General features: G+C 36.5%; 1 protein-coding gene across 1 annotated transcript; it reads right to left on the bottom strand.

The window, feature by feature from the left end:
- Window positions 1-1897: 1897 nt before the first annotated feature.
- Window positions 1898-17761, bottom strand: ODF2L (outer dense fiber of sperm tails 2 like). Its single transcript, XM_030455361.1, has 14 exons — window positions 17682-17761; window positions 16531-16588; window positions 16235-16306; window positions 15219-15335; window positions 12503-12688; window positions 11305-11414; window positions 9641-9776; window positions 8988-9098; window positions 7999-8103; window positions 6662-6820; window positions 4486-4571; window positions 4242-4404; window positions 3253-3378; window positions 1898-2026 (listed from the first exon to the last, which is right to left on the bottom strand). The coding sequence occupies exons 1-14, from the start codon at window positions 17759-17761 to the stop codon at window positions 1898-1900; spliced, it is 1638 nt and encodes a 545-aa protein (XP_030311221.1).
- Between the last annotated feature and the right edge of the window lie 9941 nt (window positions 17762-27702).

Here is a 27702-nt window from a genome sequence, read left to right as displayed (position 1 = left end):
TGCTTTAAATTCTGTGTTCCCCTACACTAAAAATCTAAAGCATATGATAACATAATGATCTTCTATTTAAAATTGTTGCTGAAAACCAGTAAGAAACAAGGCTCTGATGTGTTACTGACCGTATTATCATGAATATGCAATTGCAGGAATTGGGAGTTCGGGTCAGCTCTAAATTCTGACAGTTCCAGCACTTCACATGTTTACAAATAGAATTTTCTGATTTTGTAAGCTAAATCAAGTCACATATACTTCAACATATCTTAAATTTATTGTTTGTGGATATTAAGGTAAAGAGGTACCTGAAGCTGTAAGCAACTGATAATTCCAGGTCTATTTCTTGCAAATTCCATGGGGAAAAAAATACCTAATTTCCTGGATAGCAAAAAAGAGGGTGAAAACAAGTTGCTGTAGATCTTTGTATCATTTATCAGTGAAAAGTGTACAGTTTTCCTTTATGATCTTATAAAAACCAGTCATGACTGGATTCAGCACTTTGTTTCTGAAATCTTTCCTTCATGCTGATGACTTTTCAAAAGGTAGCACAGGCAGAACTCAATTATTACAAATATGGTTGTAACTGTGTATGCAATGCAAAAACTCCAAAATCTAACAAAAATATTTGCTACTAGCATAGGTCATATATAATAAATGATAATTTTATTTTTTTAAGTGCATACAAACATATCATTATGATTTATCCGAATTTGGTAGGACGGACAAATATTTGGAAAAAAAGAAAAAATAATAACAACATTCTACACATTATAAATAGCAATTACATACTACATTTAATGAACAGGTATTGTCTGTGTACAAAATAACTCCTGTTTTCAGAAAAAAAAAAAGTATACTATTTAAATATACATTCTAAATTACATATATTTAACTTACCTGAATGTACAACTTTTTAAAAAACCACAGTGCTATAAGCATGTATCTATGAAACGATTACTTTCTCAGTCAGGAAGGTTTTTTTATTAGCCCTGAATCAGCTGAAGATTTATGTGTTTAACCTGAGGCATCAGTCAGTCATACTCAGGTGAATGAGGAGCAGCCCTTGTACTCAAGTAAAAATAAATACTCTAATCAGAGCTGCCTCAGCATTATAGGGTGTATTGTAACATTCAGAGATTAAGATACATCTAAAATGCTTTGCTACTTATATTTGTCAAATATTACTATAGTGTGCTCCTGATCATAATGGGATATATAGAAAAAAAGCTGATGGGACAGCCTTGTGGCAGCAGCTGTTTCTTGCAGTGCAGCAGTGCTGTACTGGTGCTGAGCTACAGGGGAAAGACAGGAAGGGAACCTAAAGTTCTCCAAATGTTTGCCCCTCTTAATAGGATAGATATCTTTACCTTGGACAACTAGATAGCTACAGTAACAGAAGTACAATGGATGATAGATATTATATACTTGTAATAAAATATGCAAAATGTTATATAATTATTAATAACTTAAAAATGCAAATTACTCTGCAGCCAGTCTGTGGGTATTCTCTTCCCCCATGGGAACTGAAAGGTATTCTGTGATCATCTGCATTTGCCAGAGAATAAAAGGACACCCATAAAATTGTACAGCACAGGCAGACCAGTTTACAACTTTGTGTGCATACACTTACACACCTGTCAAGGTATGGCCAAGCTTGCTGCCTTTCCACCTCTGCTCCATGAGTAATACAGCTCTTTAGATCAGTAACACCAGATAAATTTTCCACATGTGATCAGCTGGTAGGATATGAAGTAATGACTGACCTGCTCTTCCCTGCCCACAACAGAAACTTTCCTAAGGAACAACTGACATTATGGCAAAATACTACAAGGCCTCAAGAGCCTTGCCTCCAATAAGAGTCAGCCAAATTGTGAAAATTTTCTTTATTAATAAAATAGAGAATTCAGCCAAACATTGTTACATATGAAGTTTTCAAAAACTGCACATAATTCTGGATGCTCTGGTTGTTGTTTTCTGATTTCTCTAGGCTGTTCTCCAACTCTTTCAAATGTACTTCATGGCACTTTTCATGCTAAAAAAAAAAAAAAGAGAAATACAATGCAACTTAGAAATAAAATAGAGATAAGTCCAAGTAGTAGTGTAAAACAAGTAGCACCTAATTTTTATAAGCCTTATTTACCCAAAAATATTCCAACAAAACTGAAAGTTGTCAAAAAACCCTCAAAATATCAAAGCTTTATTTATGTTAAGTGAGATCCAAACGGTTTGAATAGGCTGTAATTAAAAAAAAAGGCCTGGGAATGTAAAAATTACCTTTCTGAATTTTGATTATGAAAGATTCCTAGAATCTTAAATCTATCACAGATTTAACACTCTCTCTCATGTTGATTTTTCAAGGAGTTTTTTTACTGGTCTCTGATGCAACATGATTTTTGATGCCTATTTTTCCTTGTTTAAAAAAGATGACTGATAACAGTATCAGTTGCTCATTAGTTCCATACCTGATGCACACCGTACAGTATATGTTATATAAATACTACAGATGTTCAGATGTTCAGGTATTTCTTTTTATGTCTATTATAGATTTCAGACACTAGTAGCTTAAAATAAATTTAACTTTAGAAAACAGAATTATAGTATTAAGATTTAAATGCAGCCTTGGAAAAAAATAATGAGGCTAGAATGAATAACTGAATAAAGTTACCTTTACAGAATTCAGATATGTTTGCCATTTTATTAATAGAAAATGCTCTGACATTTTCTGGATTAGATAAAGCAACAAATCAGATTTTTTTTTTGTTTGTTTTCAAAGAGTATTACTCATCAAAAAAACCTTCCTAGACTGCATGCATCTTCAACATACCAAAACCTTGGCATCATGTTGTTTCAGGACTGAAATGCATCTCTTCAAATCTAGGTATACTCACTAATGTATGAATGGCCTGAGATGAAAATACAACTTCAAACTTACTTTTTTATTTTGGCCTTGCTGGGAAAACTGGATTAAGTAAGCAATGCAAACTCAACATTATTCCAGTGATTCAGTAAAACAGGCTGGACATACAGTAAAACAGACACAGTGATCTTAGAGGTCTTTTCCAACCATGGCAATTCTGTGATCTGTTAAGTCCATTAGAAATGTCAATATACAAAGCACATTTGTCACATTGAATTAATTTGCTGTTCCCCAAAGCATGTGCCAATTGTATTAAAAGTGTGGTTTTCAGTAAAAGGAACTTTATGTAAACAGTGATGTGGCAAGTAATTTCTTAAAGCTTAACAGTATTATTTACTCACATGGTGAAGGATGTAGAGGAGCTGTTTTTGTTCTTCTTGCCTCTTTTTCACTTCAGTTTCAAGAACTAGCATTTTTGCCTGAAGGGCTTGTTCTTTATATGAATTTTTTTTCAGTTCTTCAGCTACCTGTAATAGGAATGAGACAGAAATTATGTACATTTAATTCCACTTAAAGCACAAACAAAATTCTTCTATCTTAGCATTAGGAGCTGTTTCCTCTTCTGTCAAGTAACTTATCAGAGGAACTAAAAAAACCTACAAAATATTCTGTCAAAATTTGAAAGAAGTTTAATTTTGAAATAAAGCCAAACATACTATTGAGAAGGACACACTTTTGTAACTGATTTGTAAATTTACCCGACTTGTTATTTTTCCAAAACCAAATAAATATTCCTAGACACTATTGAGAAAAGTCAGATAGTTTATTTCAATGTGATTAATCTAAGGCAGAAATTACAACTTCATACGTATTTTCTGATTAAAACAATTCACTGTAATCTGAAGTTCCTCTTACACTGGTTTACTGTTTGCACCCTTTTTACAACTGACAAATCTTGGCTTAATATTTAAAGCATGTCAGGCTTCCTTCTAAAATGAGAAGGATTTCAGCAACAAAGCTCTTGTGGGCTACCTATTCCAAAGAAAATATGAAAAGGAAAGACTATGTTTTTGTTCAGAAAATTTTTGCTATTTATATGGGATTAAATATTAGGTGGTAAAAGATTTTTTTATTTGAAACTGAAAAAAGGATGGTGAAATTTCAGTCCACTTAATTTTGTCATTAATTTCAATAGGATCTGAATTCCACAAAGAAGTTAAATTGGACAATCATTAATTAATCCTGCAGAACTCTCCATAACTTTTTAATATTGCTGCCTACATGCAAAGTAATCTTGTCCCATCTTCTCTTTCCAAGTACATATGGTTTTAATTTTACTTTAAAAATAAAATGGCAAAGGTGATTAAGAGATGTATTAAATAATCAATACCATTTTTCTCCCTTCTTCCCTAGCTGATTCCAGTTGTCTGGTTAATCCATTATATTCTGCGATTTTCTCCTCAAGCTGAAATTTACTGCACTGAAGTATCTCATCTTCTTTTTTGAGCTGACAAGCAAGTTCTTCATTTTGAAATTCCATCTTTTCTAGTTGCCTTTACATAAAATAGATTCATAGAACATTATTCACTATAGCAGTGTATGGATTAAATGAAGTCAGATTTTAAAAATGTTACCTTTTAAGATCTTCATATTTCTTCTGAATGTTACCATTTTCATCTTCTAAGGAGTGTCTGACCATGGAAATTACACTGTCTCTCTCCTGTGAAAATGACAATTCATTTCTAGTTGAGAATACAGGATATTACAAAGTAAGCTTGCCTGCTAAAATACAATAAAATAATTTAACTATAATTCCAGGTAAACACTATATTTCATTCAAGTAAACATTATCTGACATTTTAAAAAAATATAGTCAAAGTAGCAAATTAAAACTTCATGTGAATGCTTTAAGACTGAAAACCTTTGATGTAACAAAGTGAAGTCCTAAGAAAATGCATGCTGCGAAGCAGCCTTGTGTGTTAGGGGTTTAGCTGTGGCTACCTCCTGATCTAGGATTCTTAAGGTTTAGATTTCAGCAAAAATAAGTTTCCTTACATTACAGTCACGGTAATCATAAAAATAATACCATGTATACATAAAGTTATCACAGGAGAAGAGCACTGGCAAAGAATCTCAGAAAGTAGTGAATGTCAAAAATCACAATCAAGTTTATGAAAGATGTACTGGTAGCAGAAGCTGAAGAAAGCAAGAAGCCAAACTGTCTTCCCCTATTTCAGCAACCAGGCTGACAATCTGTGACATGTCACAGATTTAAATCATTTAAATCTTTTACATTTAAATCTTGTAACAGCAGTGGTGAGTTTAATGCCCTTGCTTCCACCCATCAACAGCAGATTAGAAATTAATAGTCACATAAAGCCTGATGGTACTGCTATTGCTCTTTAAGTGGCAAGGTCCATCATTCACAGGACTTCTTTAAGAAGCTCCATCCAGTAATTTGAGCTGATCTGGTTGATTCTGTTGATGTGAATTAGAGGCTGTTCAGAAAACAGACTGCTAGTGTTAGAAACCTCCAGCAGAGGAGCAGTAAACTGTGTCTTAGTCCAGTGGAACACAGAAGAGGGTTTCTGCACATGATCCAGCTAATTCAAAAGAATTTTTCCTAAATTTGGATCATAGGATAAAGGGTTGGAATCTCTAAAAGACATCATCAAGATTTAATGCTGAAATTTAACTGCTGTTCCACCAGACTAGCAATTATATTCCAAATTACTTCACTATGGCAATGAATTATTTTGCATACATGTAGCTAGACTGAAATGACATATCATCTTATATATGTACCTCAGGATTAATTGTTGCTTAACTACTTTGTTAAGCAAGGATGGATATATGAGTTTATGAGTATTCCTGGAAGGCAGACCTACAATAATACCAACAAGAACAAAATCTGGTGCTATAAAGGTCATCTTTACAAGAAATCTTAAATAAAACTAATACCTATTTTTCATACATACACAAAGTACATAAGCATTCAGGGGGACAGAGCCTCCCTGTTTTCCAGCTGAAGCTTTCCCACTGACTCAGGAGGGAGATTAAGCCCCTTTTCCACCCTACTGATTGAAACAAACACCGTTGTCATTCTTGCTAGCAGAGCACTCTCTCCTAACTCAAAAGCACATAAAAAGGAGAACAACAAACCCCTCCCCCCATACTTGGCCATGCTATTGAAGCTGATGTCACAGACAAAAAAAGTTGAGGAATATTTATGTTAAATCTTAAGAGATAGAAGCAGTGGTGCTAAAATACTGCTAAGAACAGAAATTATTACATTTAAGCATATTTTACTATATTTCAACCAAAACAATATAATAATTAAAAATTTATGCTATAAATCATCAACAATACAATCTATGACTACTTATCTGATCAAATATTGTCTGGTTTATACAGTAGTCATTAAAACAAAATTAACATGGAAATAAATTATTTCACTAGATACAAACAGTAATTAGACTTGCACATTTATTTCCAAGGAAGAATACTGCAACACATCTCAGGTTGTAAGTATTCACAAAGATATTCTCATTTAAAAGAGACAGTAAAAATAGTAGACAATAGACAATAACGGTAAATATAGGTAACCAATCGTGTTACATAATGGCTTCATGTGAATCAGTGATAGTTCTATTTGCATTGTGCTAGTTCTAGAGAAGGAGATTTACTTATGAAGCAAATAAAGGAAACCATACAACTCTCATACATGCTAATAGGAAAAAAAAATGTTCCAGAGAAATTCTTCCACATAATTTTCTCATTCATCTTCACAAATCAGCATGTTCCAAGCACCTGAATCTGCAGTTCCTTAAGGGTTTTGCATTTCTGTTTATGGAGCCTTTCCCAGGACATAAGCTTTTCCCAAGATTCTTGCTGCTTTTCCTGAGCTGCTTTCAGCAAGTCATGAACATGTTCAAACTCCTTTAACTCAGCCTTCATTTTGTCCCTCACCTGCATTGTAGTATGATAGGAGAAATATGTAAGACCATAAATTAATTGTAATACTGAATGGCTTTCCATAAAAGTAATAAATCTGAAATTCTATGCAGGCTGTCACCTATTTTATAAAATACTAAATTTACAAGTTAACCACTGGACAAATTTCTCTCTGACTACATTTCATTAAAGACTGGGTAACACTCACAATGTACAAAATTTTTTGTATACAGAATTTACTAAATTATGCAAGAGTTGGCAGTGCCTCACACAATACCCAAATTTTAATTTTATTTTTATAACAATATATTATGAGAGATGGCATACAAACACACTGGGAACCTTACAGGAAAAATTCTGACCATACACCTATTACAGTATTTGAAAAGAAGGCAACACCTGTTGCCACCTAAAGCCACATACAGTGTTGTGCATATACTAATGATCTCATACTAAGGGGATCAGAAAATATTTTTTCTGAATTCTACAACTAAGTGATTGAAAAATACAGTTAGAATAAAATAAAATAAAATGAAATAAAATAAAAAAAAATAAAATAAAATAAAACATCTGAGAGGCTTCTCTGTGAGGACTAATTCAATTCTGTAAAACAGAACATTGCAGACAATGCAAAACCTACTCCTGCCTCAGCTTCATTGCTTGAAAGAATACATCTTTTGATGAGCAATGTAACGAGGAAAGTGATTTTCCTACCCATTTGTACTGCTTTCAGATGCTTAAGAATGTGCTAACTATGTTTCAGTGTTCAGCTCCACCTGCTGAAAAAACCTTAAAACTCATCTCTGTATTGATTCTCATTTTAACTGCTAGTTAAAGGAAACAACTTGCACTGCAAAGCAGTCTTACATTAGGTTTTCTTCCTGCTGCAACTTTCACAGGTGTTCCATCAAGAACTCTAATTTGACTGATTAATAACAAAATCACATTTTAAGAATTTATAAAATATATTCTTGAATTCTAAAGTAGTATCAGTCTTACTGTTTGCAAATGTATCAAAAAACACTTGTCATATGTAAGAGCAAGTAAAACACTCAATGAATTTAAAAATAGTTTCATACATGGAAAAAAGCAGCAGTACTTTGTAATTTCTAATAAGTCAATCACAACTATGTAGCAATTGTTAACGTCCTACAGAATTATTTGGAAACTTGCTTTTCTACTGCAAGACCTACCTTGTCTCCTTCTAAATATTTGTTTTCTGTTATTCTTTTGTTTTCATTTAAGACTGCCTCATATCTGGATTTCAGTTCTTCTATTGCTGTTCGTAGTTTTTGTACCTAGGACACAGTATATTTTTCACATACATTTTCAAGGTGTTTCTTTTAAACATAGAGAAGAGAATCATTAAAAAAAGTCTTTAATTTCTAAATAGAATCTCAATATTTGTCACTGTATGACCACAGACACAAGTCAGGGAATTTCATCCCCCTCACTGCCTAAGGGTGGCTGCTCTCTGGCAATGCATCTCCCATCTTAAATCTGGCAGCTCTTTAAGAGTGGTAATGTGAAAGAAAGTGAAGACTGTCAGTGAAATGGTATCTATACCACAGCAGAAATTTATACAACTTTGAATCAGCGTTCTAAAATTCAGCAGAGCAAATGTGAGTAAAACCAAATACAGAAAAGGAATTGATAAAAAGCCCGTTTTAAGTCTGACTCATTATTTTTGCTGATAATTTTGATGTGAAGCTACCAATGTAAATAAAAAGACATTTTACAATACTACCTGAGTGCTGGTTTAGTGTTCTTAGGAACATAGAAATTAACAAATGGCCAAGGAAAGGTAAAATATTACTGGATATTCCCACTAAAGACATCAAACTTGAATGTTGCTTTTAAAATACAATTTACCAGGTTGCCAACTTTCTTTTTAGGAAGAAAATATTTTCTAAGCAAGTATTTTACTAGCTCTGTTGGCTTCAATGAATTTCAACTGGGATTCACACAATTCTGTAAGGACTATGTGTACTATAAACAGTGTTAAGACTATTCTTGGATATAATTTGTAGTGGTGCTCACTCCTGCAGTACTCAGTGTTATGACAGTTTTACAGTCAATGTGACAAGGGATCTCCTTTACTATCAATAAAACTTTTATAATTTCCTCAAAAGTGCTTAAAAATCTAAAACCTGTACTTGAATATTTCAAATATTCTAGTGACCTGATTTTTATACTGTTCAATGAGGTCTTCCTGCAGCTTTGATTTTTCTTGCAGATTTCGCAGTTCGCTTTCAACAGAAACAGTACTGGCTTCCAAGGTAGCAAGAGAAGCCTTGATTAAAACATGGAAAATATAAAAACTGTCAGACTGTCACTAAAATAACACAATTATTTACCCTTTCAAACAACAGTTATAGCCCCCAGTTCATTTGTCAACTCATCAGAATATTTATTCTGGTAGATAAATACAAAACCTCTATATACAAAATACAATGCAAAACCTGTAAACCCTTTGAAATTTGAAATTATTAATTGTTCTAAACCCAGTTCTTAAATTTGAAAGGAAATTTTACAAACATAAAATAGTAATTTCTAATTAAACAGCTTTGTAGGTATGGACAGTAAGGGTATTCTGGTTAAGCAGAAATCATAATTAGTCAATCCTGTTCCTAGATCTGCCCTAGATTTCTACTGATAAATTTTCAATGTCTCATTTTCACTTATTGCAAAAAATATGTTAAAATTTATTCTGCAAATTTGAGGTTTCTAGACAAAGACCAAAAAGGAATTAATGTAGTTACTTTAATTTTTTTCTCTTTACTTTAATGTATCACAAATGCAGAGCCATTCAACAATATTTCTAAATAATTTTACCTTTAATTTTTCATTTTCAAGGTAAATTTTTTCATTTTCAGAGTTAACAGAATGTAGCTTTCCAAGAATTTCCTCATCTGAGCTGCTTTTCCATTCCTCCTTTCTTTTCAGATCTTCCAAAATGTTTGAGATTTGCCTTGTTAGTCAAGAACATCTATATCAGATATAATGCTTCCAAAAATTTATATTGTACCTTAATACATACTATTTCATTGTTCTTATTTTTGTTAAAAGAAAAAAAAAGAAAGAAAAAAACAAAACTGGAAGAGTGTATTTAAGCATCCCAAGAAAGCAGTATCTATTGAAATAAGAAACTTTCTAAAAGTCCACCAAGAAAGTGGTACTGGCTCAATTAGATATTAATTCATTACATAGAGCACCCAAATATACTTCTAAGTTAACTGAGCATACACTTACTGTACAAAATGGAATTAAAATGAATTCATAAGGTCTATCAGATAATATCCTATAAAGAACATTCTATAGCTGGTTTAGGAAGGGTGCTTTCCATTATTAAAAGCAATTAATTGCAATATATACCTTACTGTTGTTTTTCATGTTAATGAAGCTACACACGAAAATTTGGTTTGCTATTTAGCTAGGCAAACACTGTCTAGTTGAATAAGTCTTGTTAGATTGGTACATTTCAAGCTAAGACTTCTGTTGTCAGCTGGTATAAAACCAGTAAAAAGCCAGCTGGAAGCAGAACAGTACTTTGAGGAAGTATCATAAATGTTTCCCTTTTTTTACTCTTTCCTAGATCCCTCTTTGTATACACTGGACCAATAGTGGGCTAGAAAGATTTCTGGATTACATTATGTACCTGTACTCCTGTTAAGTTTTAAAATATGTTGAAAATATTTTTAGAAATGTCAGTTTTTCTGAAACAAAAAGCAGTTCAAGCCAATTTAATTTGAGCTGTTGTGTACATGAGCATGAATTTTTTCATGCAAGATTTGTTAAAGAAATATTCTGTCTGAGACATAGTATAAGGGCACCTACCAGTTTCTTTTGTTTGTTTGAATTATAGTCCATATTTCTAACGACAGAAAATGTAAAAGGATATTTGTCACTGTTTGCCAAAGAAAGTGGCATATCCTTCAGCTACACTAAGAGTTGATTGCACAGTTTGAATAAGGTTGGGCAATCCTTGTGCTGCTTTTCCTTACAAAAATACTGTTCAAACACAGGACTGGGAGCAACTCTGTCCTCTAGTGGGGTGAGACGTCAGTGCAACTGGGATAATTTTGCTGTCATTAGGCTGCGTTGGAAACTAGAGCCTAAGTATGAACCTTTTAACTGCAGCAGACACAAAAGTTAACACTCAAACTGTTTAATCAGTAACTAAACAATTTGTTCTGAAGAAGCAGCATCGTAGCTACTGACAATTTCAGGCTAACTGAAAAACATGAAAGAACATGTTCCTTACTTGCATGAAGAATTGGGTTTTTTTAAAAGTTGTGAAAGGCAGCAGAGAGAAGGCTAAAAATTTAATTTTTTTTTTCCCCTAGTTTCCAACTTTTAAATTCTGACAATAATTTCAAAATATGAATAATTAAACTTGTTTATATGTCAACCTGAGTACAACATTACTAAATATCAAGACTGTATGACTACAGAAACTAACAAACAAAAAAAATCACTGTCTTGACAGTTTAACTCACTTCTTAAGATCTTCTGTTTGAATTTCTAACATTGCCTTTCCTTCAACTATTCTATCATGCTGGATTTTCCAGTCATCAGAAGCTGACAGGATCTCAGACAGTTTGAATTCCTAGAGAATATGGCAATTACAAATTATGCAAGAATAGTGCTGAATAATAACATCTAGCTCTATAAAATTTTCTAGACACAAGAAATATTATTTAATATAAGATTACTTAGATATACCTAGTACAAAGCAATGCAAATTTTGTCATCTAAAAAAAAAAAAAAAAAAAAAATTAAAAACCCCCAAAACATAACCAAACTCCACAAATTTGCAAATCTTAAGGTCTAAGTACAGACTTACATTTGAAGCAGAAACAGAGTTAAACATTGGTACTGTATATCAACCATAGAATAGAACAATATTTCAAAATGTAATTTGAAAACATTTTCTTAAAAGAAAAATATTTGTCTCCAATACATCTCTACTACATCTAAATTACATAAATTAATAAAAAACTAAATTTCTGCCAAAGTATTTTTAGCATAAAAGATAATAGCTAGGTAAGAAACGTGAAGTCAGGTAAACTCTGTCAATGAATTATAGATAATTAACCAACACATGCTATCTTTGAAGTACACCAGATCTTCCATGGGGAAAGAAAACAACCATGTGACTTCAAAATATCAAGAGTTCAGGATTTAGCTGTCATTCCTCTGTACTGCTAAGCATTCTTAAAGAACCACTACTGATTTCTTCTGAAAATCAAAGAAAAAAATGCCACATTATCACTCCTAGTTTACTAACTGGAAAAATGTATCTCTAATACTGGTATACCCAAAATGACAGCAACACATCTACCAGTAATAAAACATATAGCTTTTAGGGAATTTAAATAAAGCAATAAATATTTTGGCACAGTTCTGACCCACCTAGCCTTTCTGAACAATTATATTGTTTGTAGTCTAAAACCTCATGGTTTAAGAGAGTCAATAATGTTAACAAACCAAAGGAATTGAATGTAGTGACAGTTTGCATGTCACTCAGAGCAACCTTTTCCTAAACCAAGAAGGGGGGAAAAAAAATAAAAATAAAAAGAGAGATACACACACTGCATGACCAACCAATTTTCTCTGTTTCCCACAGGTGAAAGTCTCACAATTTTTCTGTTTAAAATAACATAGCACAACATTGCTCACAACATAGTCACTCACTCGTTCACTTATACTGGAGGTTAAATTTTCAGCAACAGCTTCAAAATGTTCAGCTCTTTGTCTCTGGGACCTGATTGCTTTTTTCAGAGCAGTCTTCTCTTGCTCACATTTTTCCCTTGAGGCTAACATCTGGTGCTTGTATTCACAAACTTGAAGTTTCCAGTCTTCTATTTTCTTTTCTAGATTCTGTAGTATAATTAAACATCAATGTTTTCCAAATTCTATACCTTAAATATGATTTTCTAATACAATCAGGAATACCAATTAGATTTATAATCTGTTTCCATAATGTCTTTGTATCTCAAATCCTATGGCTGATACAAGGAGCTCAACATGATATGTACAGCAGTAAAGAGAAAATATTTATTGGGAAACTCCTTATGAGATGATCAAGAGATCAGTAATGAGACAGAACTGTTTAGTGAAGGAACTATTTTTTATGGAAAGGTTTTTTAGTGTTCAATGGATAATGAAGCAGAAAATGAAAAAAGACTAGGCACTGCTTTGCTCACTGTAGCCAATTATTTAAAGATAATGAAAACAGGCTATGACAAAGCCTATATATCACACATTGTAAATACAACAAATAACTATAATTTCCTCAGTGCCTCAATTTGCAAGAGTCAGGAATTAAACTACATATGTATTTTAATGCATCCAATTGTATTATCAACACAATATCATATAACACAATTGAGATTACAACTGTCACTATATTATCTTTTCTATTACTGTTAACATTTGTGACTAACTAGATTTTTACATCACTCTGATAGAGTAAGTGTTATGATGCTATCCAGTTCAGGAAACTGACCTCTAACTTCAAGACTTTTGTATTTTTTAGCTATGTAACACTAGTCAAAAAAACCCCAGAGTCCTGACATTAAAACACTGAGTGATGACATACCATAAAGCAATACCAGACTCTGCTGCAAGGAGAATCTCAGGTGCAATTATTTTTAAGGTGTTACAGCTTATCAAAAACATGACTAAAATAAAAACTTTCTTAGAGATGAGTACAAGTTCCATTCATATCACTCATTATTTTTCTGCCAACCTACAGAAATGTAAGTAAAAGAGCAGTGTAAAAGTTGTCTCAAGTCACTGATTATTATCTTAATTGTAAGAGTGACTAGTGTATTTGCTACCTACAATTGAGGCACTTACCTACATTCTACATGAATAAAGACAAGAAGGACATGTCATTTACCTATGTTAATGTGCCAAGATACTATCTGTCAGTTGCTATAAAACACTCAGCATACGAGAGCTACCTGTCAGTATAGCTCCTGCCAACAGCCCCCAAACCTTTCCACAATCATTGCAAAGTGTATGTGGCTTTCCAAGTAAAAAATGGTCTCAGGTATTGGGACTGACCAAAAAGGAAAAGTTCTATTTATTATTTTATAAACCCCCCTAAATATGCAAGAAGCAGTTTTCATATATAGATGCTTATGGGACACTTAATAAAGATGTGACTTGGGAGGGGGGATAGTGGAAGAACACGTTCAATAAGTAGTGCAAATAGAAAATCTGAGTTTATATCTTTAACTGTTGGTGTAAGTAAACAACTGCAACCTCCAGTTACAACCTCAGGAGGTCACAATCACACTAACAATAAGTGCTTTGGCCATTATTCACTGGCTGAGGTAAATTTAAATCATAGATTCATTTTGTAAGGGTAATGCTAAGCTTTTTTAAGCCTTTGTCCAAATATTAACAAAATCTTCACCACGACCTAAGCTAGTAACTGACTCCAGCATTTTTTGAAAAGCAATCAAAACTTCATAAAGATTGAATAAAACTACAGTTGCATATCAAGTTACTTTATGTAATTAAAATGTTGTTGGAATTCTATAATTGTACCATTATTGCACCATTATTGTACCTATAATTGATAGAATTTTTATCCAGAAGAAACCATGATGTATTAATACAAACAGATGTGACTTTTTTGAAATATGGTTGCTATAGGTTCCTTTAAAACTTCAATAGATACAATAATTAAGGAACATCTGTTACTAAAAGAAGTCTGGAAATTAGAAATGCATTATTTTCTAGCCAGCCTTTTCTCATCCATGCCTATGCTCTTAACAAATTTCAAATACTGAAACCTGAGTCCACATACAGCTCTAGTATGGCACACAACCTCTTGTCTTGTTCTAAAGCCAGCAACTAACACAAATGCCCAAATTTACCTCTTGCTTTTTACAAAAGAAAATAGAAATATTTTCCCCATCTTAAAAAAAAAATGAGGCTAGGTATTGGTCTTAAGTGTTCCTTCCTCTTTCAGTCAGTATTAAGAGTTTTATCTGTCTTCACAGTAAATGAAAGGAAACAAGTGTTGATACATCACCCTGATCTTCCAACAGAAGCTCATCCTGCGGATTTGTCCATTTATTGACTATTTGGAGACTGCATCAAGATCAGCATCTGTCTTCTCAATAGCAGGTGAGTAGGAATGCTTCTATGTGTGCTATTAGCATGCTCAAGTTGATAAAAGAGGAAAAAACTTCTTGCAACTAAGACAGTGTGGTCAGGCAGGGTGAAAAATACAAATGCTAATAATTTTTACTGTTTGAGAATTTTCTTCTACCAAGAGTTTGATTTCAAGTGATACTTTAAGATTTAACTCTCATATCTAAGTCAGACTCTGACCACAATAAGGCTTTGCTATTTTTTCAATTAACTAAAACAGAAGTAAAAATATGTTGACCTGTATTTTCCGTTTTAATTCATAATTTTCCTCTTCTTTTCTTTGAATTTGACATTGCAGGTGAGCTTGTACTGCCTCTACTGATCTTGACAGGTGGTCTTCTTTCTCTAAATTGACCTAAAGAGAAATAAACACAAATCTATTGGTCTATGAAAATGGGTCCTATGGAGCTGGCTATATTCTTTCTACTTTGCCTTAGTTTCTAACTGCCATTTGAACGTCCTCAAAAATCAGAAGAGATAATGTGAATGCTCTATAAGTGTATTCACAAGCAGTAATTTGTTGCTAGTGTTATTAAACTGAAATTAAAAATTTGAAAGAATGTATGTATAATTGATGCCTAATGTTTAATTTGACTCTTTAACCAGTATGAACAAGGCCTAAAAGCATGAAATCAGAAACCCAGGCTGAACAAAAGGCACCTAGCTAGCAGCCTGACCAAAATCACACCACAGCCATCAGCTCTGCCCTGATCTTCATTAAATGCCAAAGACTGCCACCTGCTATGGAGAAGAAAAGGCTCTGAGAAGACCTTCTAGAAGCCTCACAGCACCTAAAAGGGTCCTACAGGTTTCTGCATCAAGCTCCTTCCTTTTGTTCAAAGAATGAATGCTGTCAAACTTTGATGATACTAGCTCTGCTGTCAGTACTACCTTGCCCTATTCATTGAGCTCAAAGAGACATGGAAACTGTGAACAGCTTTCATTTAGTTTACTCTGTATTACTTCATTTTAAATATGTTTTTCCAGAACTATTGCAAATTTGTAAATGAAAAACCAAAAGCCATTAGTCTAGATTTATGTCCCTCCTAAACTGTGAGACATTAGTGTTAAGGACAACCTGTATCCTTAATAGGTTTGCACAGTCTTGATAGTATTAAGATATTTCTGGGGAAAACACCTTTCAGGATTTTTTTTTTCATAGACCTTTGAAATAATTGCTTTTCTCAGAAATTAAAATTTGTAAATTAGAACCTCACACATTGGGAGAAAACATGCATTCTAACAGTCACTTACTTTTTCAAGCTGAAGCTTGGATGAAAGTTCTTTAACAAGTTTCTCTCTTTCAAGTATTTTTCTCCTGAGTTTCTTTGGGGAGAAGAAATTGACAAAGAAATTATTTTAATATCTGCACCCAACAATGCTACAGCAACGCAGAGCAATGAATGTTTCAGATGCAAAACTATGATTCCATTTTGTGATGATAAACTACAAACAACCCCATCTTGCCATTATCACTTGAAATAATATATCATGAAGTAGACATTTTCAGATGTACAGATGAATAGAGACAGAAATTTTAATTTACTTACAATATTTTGGGCTTCATTTTCACTTAACTTTTCCATCAAAGTGTCAATATTTTTACTGCTTAACTGCAAAACAAAAGTAGGAAACATTAAAAAATTATTTGCAATTATAAGGTATCTAGCATTTTTTTCAATGGTTTTGAATGTGTTACATATAATTTGCTCCATTTTTTAATTTGGTACATATGAATGTACATATGAAAGTTTGCACACTCGTGAGCTACTTAGAGTTGGTGGTTTAAACCCTAAAGATTCAATTTATTTTGTGCATAGAACCTCATAGCTTAAGGAAACAAACTAGGGTCATTCTTTACACTGTATCACACTTACTACTTCTCTGAGCACACCTCTGGGGCCTCTTGCTTCACACTCCAGTGTGACTGATGCCCTTGCCAAGCACAAAGTTTTCTGTTTTCTCTACTCAGTGCTCTGATAACTACCCATTACTTTTCAGAAGCAAAATGTCTTGCCCTCTCCACCCACCAGGATCCACTTTCCCTGCTTTCAGCCTGTGCCAGGTGCATCTCCAACAAAAGGATCTGTCAGACTATGAGTTTATATTCTTACATCCACATCCTCTTAACATAATTGAAAAAATGAATAGCACAATTTGGGAAATTCCCAACTAAAAAATGAACTTCACAACTAAAAAAAAAACTTTCTCACAGAATCAGAATGTATACTAGTCTGCTTACAACCATTGCCATAAGGCAAATAATTATACCCCAAGTGTCTAATTTTTTAAAAAAAAAATTGTATCTATCTATGTATGTCTTGGCTTACATTTCCAAGCAGACCTCATCTTGTGTAACACCTTGCAAGTCTCTATAGGTTTTTCTTGGCTGTATAACCTAAGCTAAGTTCTTCAATTTAATTACTTCCAGTGAAAAAAACACCTTGGAAAATTAAACATATCCTATCTATCTCAATACATCTATGTAAGCAGAAAAGAATAAATAAGATTTTTTTCCATAGTTTCAGTATACCATTTTTACACCTAGTGCTCTCACTACCCATTCTTTGAATTATCATTTACTTCCTATCTGTAGCTGGGAAGTATGTTTTGAATCTTGTAACAGAGTTAATGGAACTGAAAAATTCAAGCTTAGCAGGAACAGAATGAACTTGCCTCGGTACCATTAGGAAGAAGCAGCTTTTCCTGAAGATCCGAGTCCAATAAAGGAGCACTATGACTGTGTACAGGTAAAGGTGAGGACGATAGTGGTGATGACATTTTGTTTTAATGCTGTATAATGACACAGTATATGTTAACATATATTGGTGCTCTGGGAATCATAACTGAAACATTATGGACATCTCTGGGCATTTCCACTGGCAATACAATGTGACGGACCGGGTGAACCCCACTCCCTCCAGTTTTACCTCAGTTAATACAACGAAGTCTTAGACACATACACATACCTTGTTATCACTTAAGCAACATTGAATCCATACATTCGGTGCACAGGATCAAATCCCTCAACAGGAAGAAACTGAATACAGACGAAGGACAAGGTAAAACTCGCAGCTGCAGTTTCCCGCTTCTGTCCTCCCGAGGCCAGAGGGTGAGGAGCAGGGGCTCAGGGCACCTGATATTCGCCCTCACCCTCAGGCCCTGCCTCCTCTCCCTTTGACAAACTCCCCAGAGCCCGTCCGACTACTGGTCCTGCCCCTGCGGAGTCCCCTCCACCACACCCCAGCCCCTCCCGGGGGACACTGCCCCCTCTCAGCACCCTTCCAGTGGGCAGTGCACGCCCAGCACTCTCTCCTGAGGGGCAGTGCCCCCCTGCCCCGGCGCTCCTCAACCCTGCGCTTGCTGCCCCCTCACCGCCGCCGCCCGCCGGCAGCCGTTCGTTGCCAGGGCAACCCGCCGTTCCCTGCCGCGGCCTCTCCTCTGGCGGCAGCGCCCTGCTCGCCCGCAGCCTTTTCCAGGGGCCGGGGCCATGCCGCAGGGTCAGACGTCCCCTGAGAGGACCCCCTCCTCCTTCCCTGTCGGGGCTGATACTGCCCGCAGAGGCGTGGGCAGAGGGGAGCACGGAAGCGGCTGTGGGGGCCGCTCCGACCTGTGCAGAATAGGGTGGGCCTGTGACCTGTGACCCCCACCTACCCAGGAGCTGGAGAAGCAGCAGCACCCGCTCCCCCGAACGACGGAGAGAGGCTCTGGCGTGAGGATTCCATGGCGCTCGAAGAAGTGGCTGGATCTGTTACCAGCTTGTAACTTGTGCGTGGTTACTTTTCATAGCAGGATGGACAAGAACCTTAAAAAACACTGGGGAGCTTCGAGTCCTCAGATAGTTTTCTGCCTGGATGTTTGGGAGCATGTCCTGAAGTGCCTCATCTACACAGTTTTTAAACACTTCCAGGGATGGTGACTCCACCACCTCCCTGGGCAGCCCTTTTGGGCACCTAACTACTCTATCAGTAAAGAAATTCTTCCTAATCTCTAGCATAAACCTCCTCTGGCGCAACTTCAGGCCATTTCCACTAGTTTTATCATAGTTTACTTGAGAGAAAAAGCCAGCATCCACCTTCCCTACAACCTCCTTACAGAGAGCAATAATGTCTTCTCTCGGCTCCTTTTTCTCTAAACCAAACATTCCCAGTTCCCCTTAGCCTCTTCTCACAGAACTCGATCTCCAAACCCCTTCACCAGCTTTTCTCTTTGCCTGTGCCAAAGGACTAATTTTTTTTTCTCTGGGATCTATAGCCCTGAACTGTGACTCAACTACCTCCATCAGACTATTGCTTCCCCACTACAAATAGTGAGCTGTGGCTTTGGTGTCTCATAATCAGCTCAAACAGAACTCAATAGTTTTAGCTTCCCCAAACTTGCTATATGATTGACTTGTTTTTAAAGAAAGCAATACATCGTTGCAATTATCTAAAAATACAGTGGTTGCTTATATAATAAAGCAATCACCCTCTAATGGCCAGGGATAATTAGTGTGAAAATTGGCACTGAACTCTGTACCTCATAAACAAAGAATGAATTACAAGTTTCTGCCCTCAAAACTGCATTTTAATGACTGTGGCACAATCCACAGAGTGGAGAATAATTAAAGGAAACATTACACACAGTTGCATAACATCATACTTACAAGCCTTCATAAAAGGTGTGCTGGAGAGAGGCTTCTTTAGATACCATGGGAACTCTTCTGAGTTTGTCACAGCTCATGACTTTCCTTTAAATGTGTAATTGAACCTTTCATTTCTGTGTCAGAAATTCAAGGCTCCAACATCTTTCTTTGTTCATTGTTTAATTTTAACTGTACCCTGCTATCACAAAAGTTTCACAAAAGCAGAATTGCTGCAATCCTGTTTATACAGGGTACCTTACTTCCTCATCCTTTCATGCATCGTGTGGTGACCAGAATTTATTTCCTTATGACACTTACTGCCTTAGATAGAAATACATATCCAGCAGAGATGGAGAGATGACAACAGTTCTTCACATACACTCTTGTAAAATAGTTGTGTGGGGTTTGCTATTTCCTGTTTCTCAAGCAGGCAGGCAGTGAAGGCCTTCACTCTATGGTGCACAGGGGCAGTGGGCAGCAGGAAAACTTGCCCTGAGGCATTACAATGCTGTGGTGCTATTGTCTTCCTCACAGTCTATCACCCACTCCTCTCTGCACAGACAGCTCTGCAGGAGCAGATCATCTTCACTGCTCAAAGAGCAGCAGCAGCTTCTTCTGCACCCACTTAAGGGAACTGAAGAAAATCCAAGCAACTCCAAGGTACAGAGACAGCAGGGAGGGCTTTCGACTGAACAGCAGTTCATATGGCAGGAGGGCTGAGAGTTCTTTATTTGGAGATTGTAGATTCAGTGTTTCTGTTAGGTTTTGTCCAACAATGTTTAGGAACACCTTACCCCAGATGCAGATTATAGCAGCTACAGTGATAGAGAACTCCCAACATCCCATATAATGATCTGCCTGGCTAAGAGTTCCCAGAGTTCACTCGATGTTGTGTACTGGTGCCACACCTCATTTCCATGTGAGTCAGACATCTCAGCTGTTTGCAGACTTTTTTAGCTCCTCAAAGGAAGCAAAATAACAAAAACATTTTTCTTTTACTAAGCAGTCCTTAAACCCACTTTTGCTCATTCTTAGTTGAGACTTTCTCCCTGTGCAGTGCAAACCAAGGGATGAGTATGAGCCCTGTTTGCTCTTTCTTAAGACATGCATCTCCTTTGAAAGTGTTTGCTCCAGTTCCTCAGTTGCCACAGTCCCTTCCTAAAACAAGGTCCCATTTCACAAAGAGACCTGGGCAGGCTGGAAGAGCAGGTTAGCAAGAACAATAAAAAGTTTAACAAAGAGAAGTGCAAAGTCCTGCAGCTGTGATGACACAACCAAAGAGCCCAGAGCAGCTGAGGAGCTGCCTAGCTGAAACGGACCTGGGGTCCTGGTGGACAACAAGCTGAACATGAGTCAGCAGCACACTGCTGCAGCAACAAAGACAAATTGGATCCTGGGCTGCATCTGCAGGAGCATCACTAGCAGAGATAAGAGATTATGATATCCCACTCTACTCAGTGCTTGTCAAGCTGCACCTAGAGTATTGTGTCCAGTTCTGGTCCCCACAATTCATAAAAGCTCTGGACAGACTGGAGAGGCTCCAAAATGATGGTCATGAACATCACCAAAGGGCTGGAGAACCTGCCCTATGAGGAAAGACTAAAGGAGTTGGGTCTCTTGTTCCTGGAGAAGGCTCAGGAGGTACCTCATCACAATATCCCTACACAGTACACTCAATAAAGGGTGACTTACAAAAAGGACCAGGGTTCTCTCTTCACAAGGAGACACATGGAGAAGACAAGGGGTATAAGGGTACAAATTGCTCTAGGAAAGGTTTTATCTTGATACAAGAAAGGAATTTTTTATAGTGAGAAAAATCAATCGCTGGAACAACCTCCCCAGGGACATGGTAGAGTCCCCATCCCTGGAGTTTTCAAGACAGAACTGGATAGGGTGCTAGGTAATATATTCTAGACTCCCTTTTCCACAAAAAGTCAGACCGAATGATCTTTGGAGGTCCCTACCAGCCTTGTCTGTTCTATAATTCTGTGGTTTCCCTACCTACAACAACAAAACTATGCAAATTTTGAAGAATAATCTGAAGTTTTCTTTTCTACCTATATCTGCAACACTGAATTTTGTCCTTTGTTCTACCTTAGATTTTACATTTTAACAACACCAACTTTTTAACATTTTAATAGAATTTCTCTACCTTTCCTATTTCGATATTTTCCACAAGATCTGCTTTTTCTTTATCTAGGTTTCTAATTTTTTGTGGCTATCTATACTTCTATATAATGCCATCTGTTAATGAATTTTAATATTGGATGTATTTTCAGATCTAAAATTTCATTTCCCTAATTAGAGACTCCTTTGGAGAAGAGAGCTCCCTCTAATAGTCTTTAGGTCATAGATTGTCCATTTATTCAGAAGTATTTCCTTTTGTTTCTTTTGAAGTGTCCACTTATTCCCTAGAGTATTTCTGCTGCACACAGTTTGGTTAGGGCTACATCATACAATCAGAATAATTGGGTTGCAGCAGTGTTCCTGAAACTACATAAAAATGTGACAGACCTCATATAACCGATCTCCATGATTCGAGAGACTTCACCGTTACCCTGAACCCCCTAATCCCACCTGCCTAGGAGCAGACCTGCTGGTCTGTTGTGCAGCGACACTGACATCTGCTGGGCTCCAACAACACTGCTCACTTCCCCAAACCTTCCCTAAATAGTTTTAGAGTAAAGCACCTCTCTCTGGGACATTCTGGCCTTAATAAAAGAGCAAATATTAAATTACAATCAAATATGCATAGTCGAAGGTTGAATTTAATACTTAAGGCTGGTTTTTACTATAGGAACAAGAAAATTTATTTGAGTTAGGAGCTTAAGTTTACTGAGATGCCTCAGAGTAAAAGCTCTGAAGAACTCAGTTCATGTAATGCAGGATTCAGCACTCCCCCAAACATCTCTGCAAAAGATAGAATTTTCTCTTTTGTGATTTCTTACAAGAAAGTTCAAAACTACAAAGTAAGATTGCTTTTCTGATTTCAATGGTTATGTTTACACTAACAGTATGTATGCTCAAAAGCTGTGTGGGTTGGGGTCCCAGTTACTGACACAAGTGCCACATGTCTGTTCAGACTTGCTAGAAAAGATTCAAAAGTTAAACTCAAAACCATATCAGCTTTGTTCCTTAATATGCTCTTCCCAATGCTCTTAAAATAATTTCAGCTTCCAGCTTCCTACACAGACCTCACAATGTCCCATGGAGAAATTTGATTATTCCTATGCCACATGGAGAAACCATAGTACCATGTGGTTAAGTGACTTTCCCACAGTCATCAGCAGAGAAGTGGTAAAGCTGCAAATATACATCCAATCATTAAACTATAATTGCACTGTAAAAGGAAACCCAAAAAGTTTAAATTTAATTTCCACAGGGGCTGGTTATGGCCTATAGAATTTTCCATCCAACCTTTCTCCAAGTATAAGATAAACAGCTTCTTCCAAAATAGACAGCTGGGGTGTAAGACCAAATTCTTATCCTGCCTTGGTATAAAACTAACCCTCTATGGCTCCAGGAAGTATGATACTGAAAGGACAAAGATCACAGAAACAACACATGATTTACCTAGCCCAGTTCCCTGCAACTTCAGGACTTTGCCTACTTTACCAGTTGCTGCATGCAGTCCTAATGCAACTTTAGTTTAAGTGTTTAGAGGAAGCACAGCAACAGCTGCCATAAGGATCAGTGGAAGAGTGCACTACTGTGAAAAGGAGCATTAATCCTCACTCAGATGCCTGCAGTTTCTGAGAGGAAGCATGCTGTTGAGAACAGCTGCTTTCTGGTTCTGTCAAAACCACACCCCAGATTTTTCATGAAAGCCTGATTGTACACAGGCCAGGGAGCAGGAATGATTTTAAAATCTCTGACTGATTGTTATCAAGCTAAGATCACAGTTGTTAATATTGGCACAGAAGCTATACACTCACACACAAATGCCCTTACCTATTTTAGTAAACCAAGCTTTGACTACTAAAGAGATATCAAATAATGTTTATTTAAAATTATACATTGTTTCTTTTATTTTTACATGTCTTTTCATTACATTAATTAATGTTAAATAAAATTTACCTTCAGATTTTCATGCACATTTGTTTTGAAAATCCGGTTGCAGGACTGCTGAGATTCTTCAAATTATTAGCTGGAATTCTGCAGAGTTGTGATGGTAGTACAGAACTCTTAATTTCCTGCAGTTTAACTGCATCAAAAGACATAAATACATAAACATTCATTAAACAGCTGTTTTATGCAAATATATGTGGCAGCTGCATAATTCTAAGTGGGAAGGGGAACTGTGTCTATACACACACAGTGGCACAAGACGTTACCCACATAAATCAATTTATTACAGAAGTAAAAAAATATGAATTCCAAAATGGGTGCTACATTATCGGGATTACATATGCACCAAAATATGTTTATTTCACTATGTTTTCACAGTGGTACAAATTGACTTACACAAACATTTTTGGGTGGTCTATGTTAAATCTTTGATTGCAAAGCCTTTGGTTTGAACTACACCTTCCCTGAGAATCAGTTTAGAAGCATATAAATTATAAGCTATTGGGTTTTATATTAATTTTTTTCATTATACTATAAATCTTTACATTTGTATATATTTTTTGTTTGTTTCCCAGTTTTGTCCTGTTTTTTTTTTTTTTTTTAAGGATATGGTCCAAGTATCATTAGTATCAGGGAAAGAACATTGGAAGCATTCTCAAAGGATAGACTGGATATTGGTAAGTGGTATTCAAAGGATTGCTTTAAAATTCAAATATTTGAGGACAATCACATATTCCCTAAAGGTGAAGATCAACTTAATGACAAGATCAACAAACAAAATAAAAATTGACATTATCTATCATGCCATTCTGAACCATACTAAAATGTGCTAAATCTACAATGTTTCTGCAAAGTCACCTCAAAAAATGATCAAGTTTTTACACACTTTCAATGCTTTTGATTTTCATCAAGCTTTTCTAAAGTCTAACCACAAGAAATAAAACCTTAAGTTTAATTCCTTCACAGTAAGCCTGACAGAAGCAGTTACTACACAGTAACAGGAACTGAGATGCAGCCTCTAGTTACTCAACCTACATCTCAGGCTTCTTCAGTCTCCTACATTACAGAATCTTAATCAGAAATCCTCAAAGCTTTTGCACAAATTATTGCCAAGTAACAATACTGAAGTTCTCTATACAAATTCTACCTGTGAATGTAGGCAGGGGTGTTCCAGGGTCTGTTTTATACCTAGGAGTACAATGCTGTAAAAGGTTATTTTGTGTTTCTGGCCATGTTACAAGCAAGGCTGAAGATCAGGCAATAGGCAAAGTCTTCACCACACCTGCTGGTGCATTGGACACTCACTTGTCAGAGCTGAAAAACATGCTTCTTTTTAAGCCTGAGAGGATACTTTTGCAAGTGACTGTCCCTGCTGTCTACCTGACATTTCTGAAAGAAGATACTGTTCCTCCAGTACAGGTGGCAGAAGGAAACATGTTGGCTCCTCAGCTGTTTGATGCTTTTGTCAGAATGGGCTAGGGTGGCTCTGCACACCAGACATTCTTCAAACTCTGAAGAGTTCTCTTGATCAGTACCTAGGTTGCAAATAAGTCCAGGTGCTTGGTATGGTTCTTTCCTGAGCCATAGGCATTAGCTGATCCTGAACTCAAATCCCTGACAATGTTTTTGGCTCTGAACAGGAGCTGTAGGGAGGGACCACCTTTCCCATTAGAACCAGGTATTGAAGTTTCCAAATAAAGACAGGGCAGAAAGCCTGCGTATGGTAATCTCTTAAAATGACAAAAGCAGTCTCCAAGATTTAGCTGAACACCTGAATGCCTTTTCCTTGTAGGATGACAAAAAGTTTCCAGAATTTGTCCTGAACACTAAGTTACAGGCCTACACAGTGTGAAGGGTGAGAATTTCAAGAAAGGGAATAACTCTGTAGTGTTTTAGGAGTACTAGAATACTGTGGAACTCAGGAAGCATGGACTTCCAGGTTGTGATCCAATTTATTTCTATATCATACAATAAAATGGGGAAAAACATTATCCTAACCAGGGCTTTACATGACATATATAAACACACACTAGAACAGATCTTCCTCTTAAATAAATGTAGTAACCATTAGCCTGAAAAGATATTTTCTCCCTCTCACTCACATTCTGACTGAACATTTAGGAAAAGAGGAAGGATGTTAAAAGTGAGAACTGAAAAAACACATCCAATGCCCCACATATGCCAAACAACCCATTGACTAAAGGTGGAAGTACCATCTATTTATGGCATTTTCCTAAGCAGTATTGTGTTTAGGGCTCCTAAGCAAAAGATCAATTAAAAGTAGTTATTACAAACTCTACAAGAACACTAACCCTTGGAGGCATGAAGGATGGTAGTCTTCTTGCTTTTCCATCCATGCTATGCTTGAATGCAGAATTATCTTACCATTTCCTGAAGGAAAAAACACTGTCACAGCTGTCAGTCATTATACCACAGAAAGCAGCACTTGCCTGTCAGGCAAGTGAGGCCCATGTGTCATGGACAGCAACAGGGTGTAAGCTTCAGCAAAGAACTAGTAGTATTTCCTTTGGGGAATAGCCAGACTGTGCTGGCTGCTGAAAATTCCAGCCTGGAATGTACCACTCTCCCAAAGCATCATTGGGGTGTATCTCATCTGAGCTGGTGCTTCTGCCAAGCTTCTGCCAAGGTCAGACACTGCTGCTCTCACTGCTTTGGCATCTCTGTCTTTTTGTGGAACTGCAGTAACCTAAATGCTGACGCTTAGCACCAGAGAAAGCTATGAAATTAAATAGTTGCATCATAGCCTTTAAATGTAAAATCTTTGATGTTTGCACATATCCTACACTTGGTATCACAAGAAATTATAATCAGCTCTTACATGACAACTACTGCTAAGTATTACAAAAGATTCATGGGAGCTTTATATGCAGGTAAAACTAATTTTAAGAAATAGAAACAACTTGACATACAGTTTTATACATAAACACACATATAAGTGAGACAATAAAAGCTGAAAAAAGTAACGCATATTCAAGCAAAGCAAAGACACGCACAATTGCTTTCAGACCCTCTCCTTATCAGTACTAAAGGTACAATGGGAACTTAACACAGCCTGTGTTTTGTTTTGGTTTTAATTCCTGGAACCTGACCGGCATGTAAGCAAGTTTTTTTTGATTGTTACAGTTACTTCCTTTCTCTAGAATGAACTTCTTGTCATAATGCCCTAGGATTTCCTTTGACTTTATGAAATTTAGCCAAGCATTTCTTACTATTTGGATTATAAAATACATTACTTATCTGAATAACCAGGATCATTTTCAGGCTGGGACTATTATCTCATTGCCAACATTGCCATATTGCAAATCTGTTTTGTAAGTGTTAGCCCATGTCAGAAGTCCTTTCTTCTACTGGGTGTTCAAAAATCATGATGAGTTAAAATTATGGAAAACATTAAAGAGAATTTTCTTCTAGTTTTTCTTGATTGCTGGCATTAAGTTATGCTACTGTACTCAAGGTACTTTCAAATACTCCCTTTGTGTTGCTTTGGTGCTATTTTATAGTTGTGTCTCAGAACACACCTATCTTAACCTATTTTAATAAACAGCCCTTTTCTGAACTTCTCAGAAGGCTTCTTTCCAGCCTACACCTTCACAGCCTCTCAGAAGACTATTTTCTTCAAAAACAAACAAGATTCGACTTAAAAAACACTGGACTCATACAGCCGGGGGAAACTTGTTCTCTCAGGGCCGGGGCTCCCAGACACGGCGGGACAGGTGGGGCCTAGACCTCCCAAGGATTCCACGCGTGGGGTGGCTGACCAAGGTGCTCCGGGCGGCCAGCACCACCCACACCAGGCGGCTTTGCCTTTTCCTCCCGCTCCGCCAAACGGCGTTTGAAGTGCAGGCCGCGAGAGCCTCCCTTCCCCCGGAGCTGGCGGGCGGTCCCACGCCCGGTCCGGACGCAGCCGCGGGCACTGCTGAGCACCGATAACGTCCGAACCTCCTTGAGGCGGGAACGCGTGCCGGGCCCTGAGGTACCACCTCCCCCAAGCGCAGGGCAGCGCCCACCG

This window comes from Calypte anna, chromosome 8 (assembly GCF_003957555.1).
Source record: "Calypte anna isolate BGI_N300 chromosome 8, bCalAnn1_v1.p, whole genome shotgun sequence".
NCBI classification, from domain to species: domain Eukaryota; kingdom Metazoa; phylum Chordata; class Aves; order Apodiformes; family Trochilidae; genus Calypte; species Calypte anna.
This window is presented reverse-complemented; position numbering and strand designations above follow the sequence as displayed.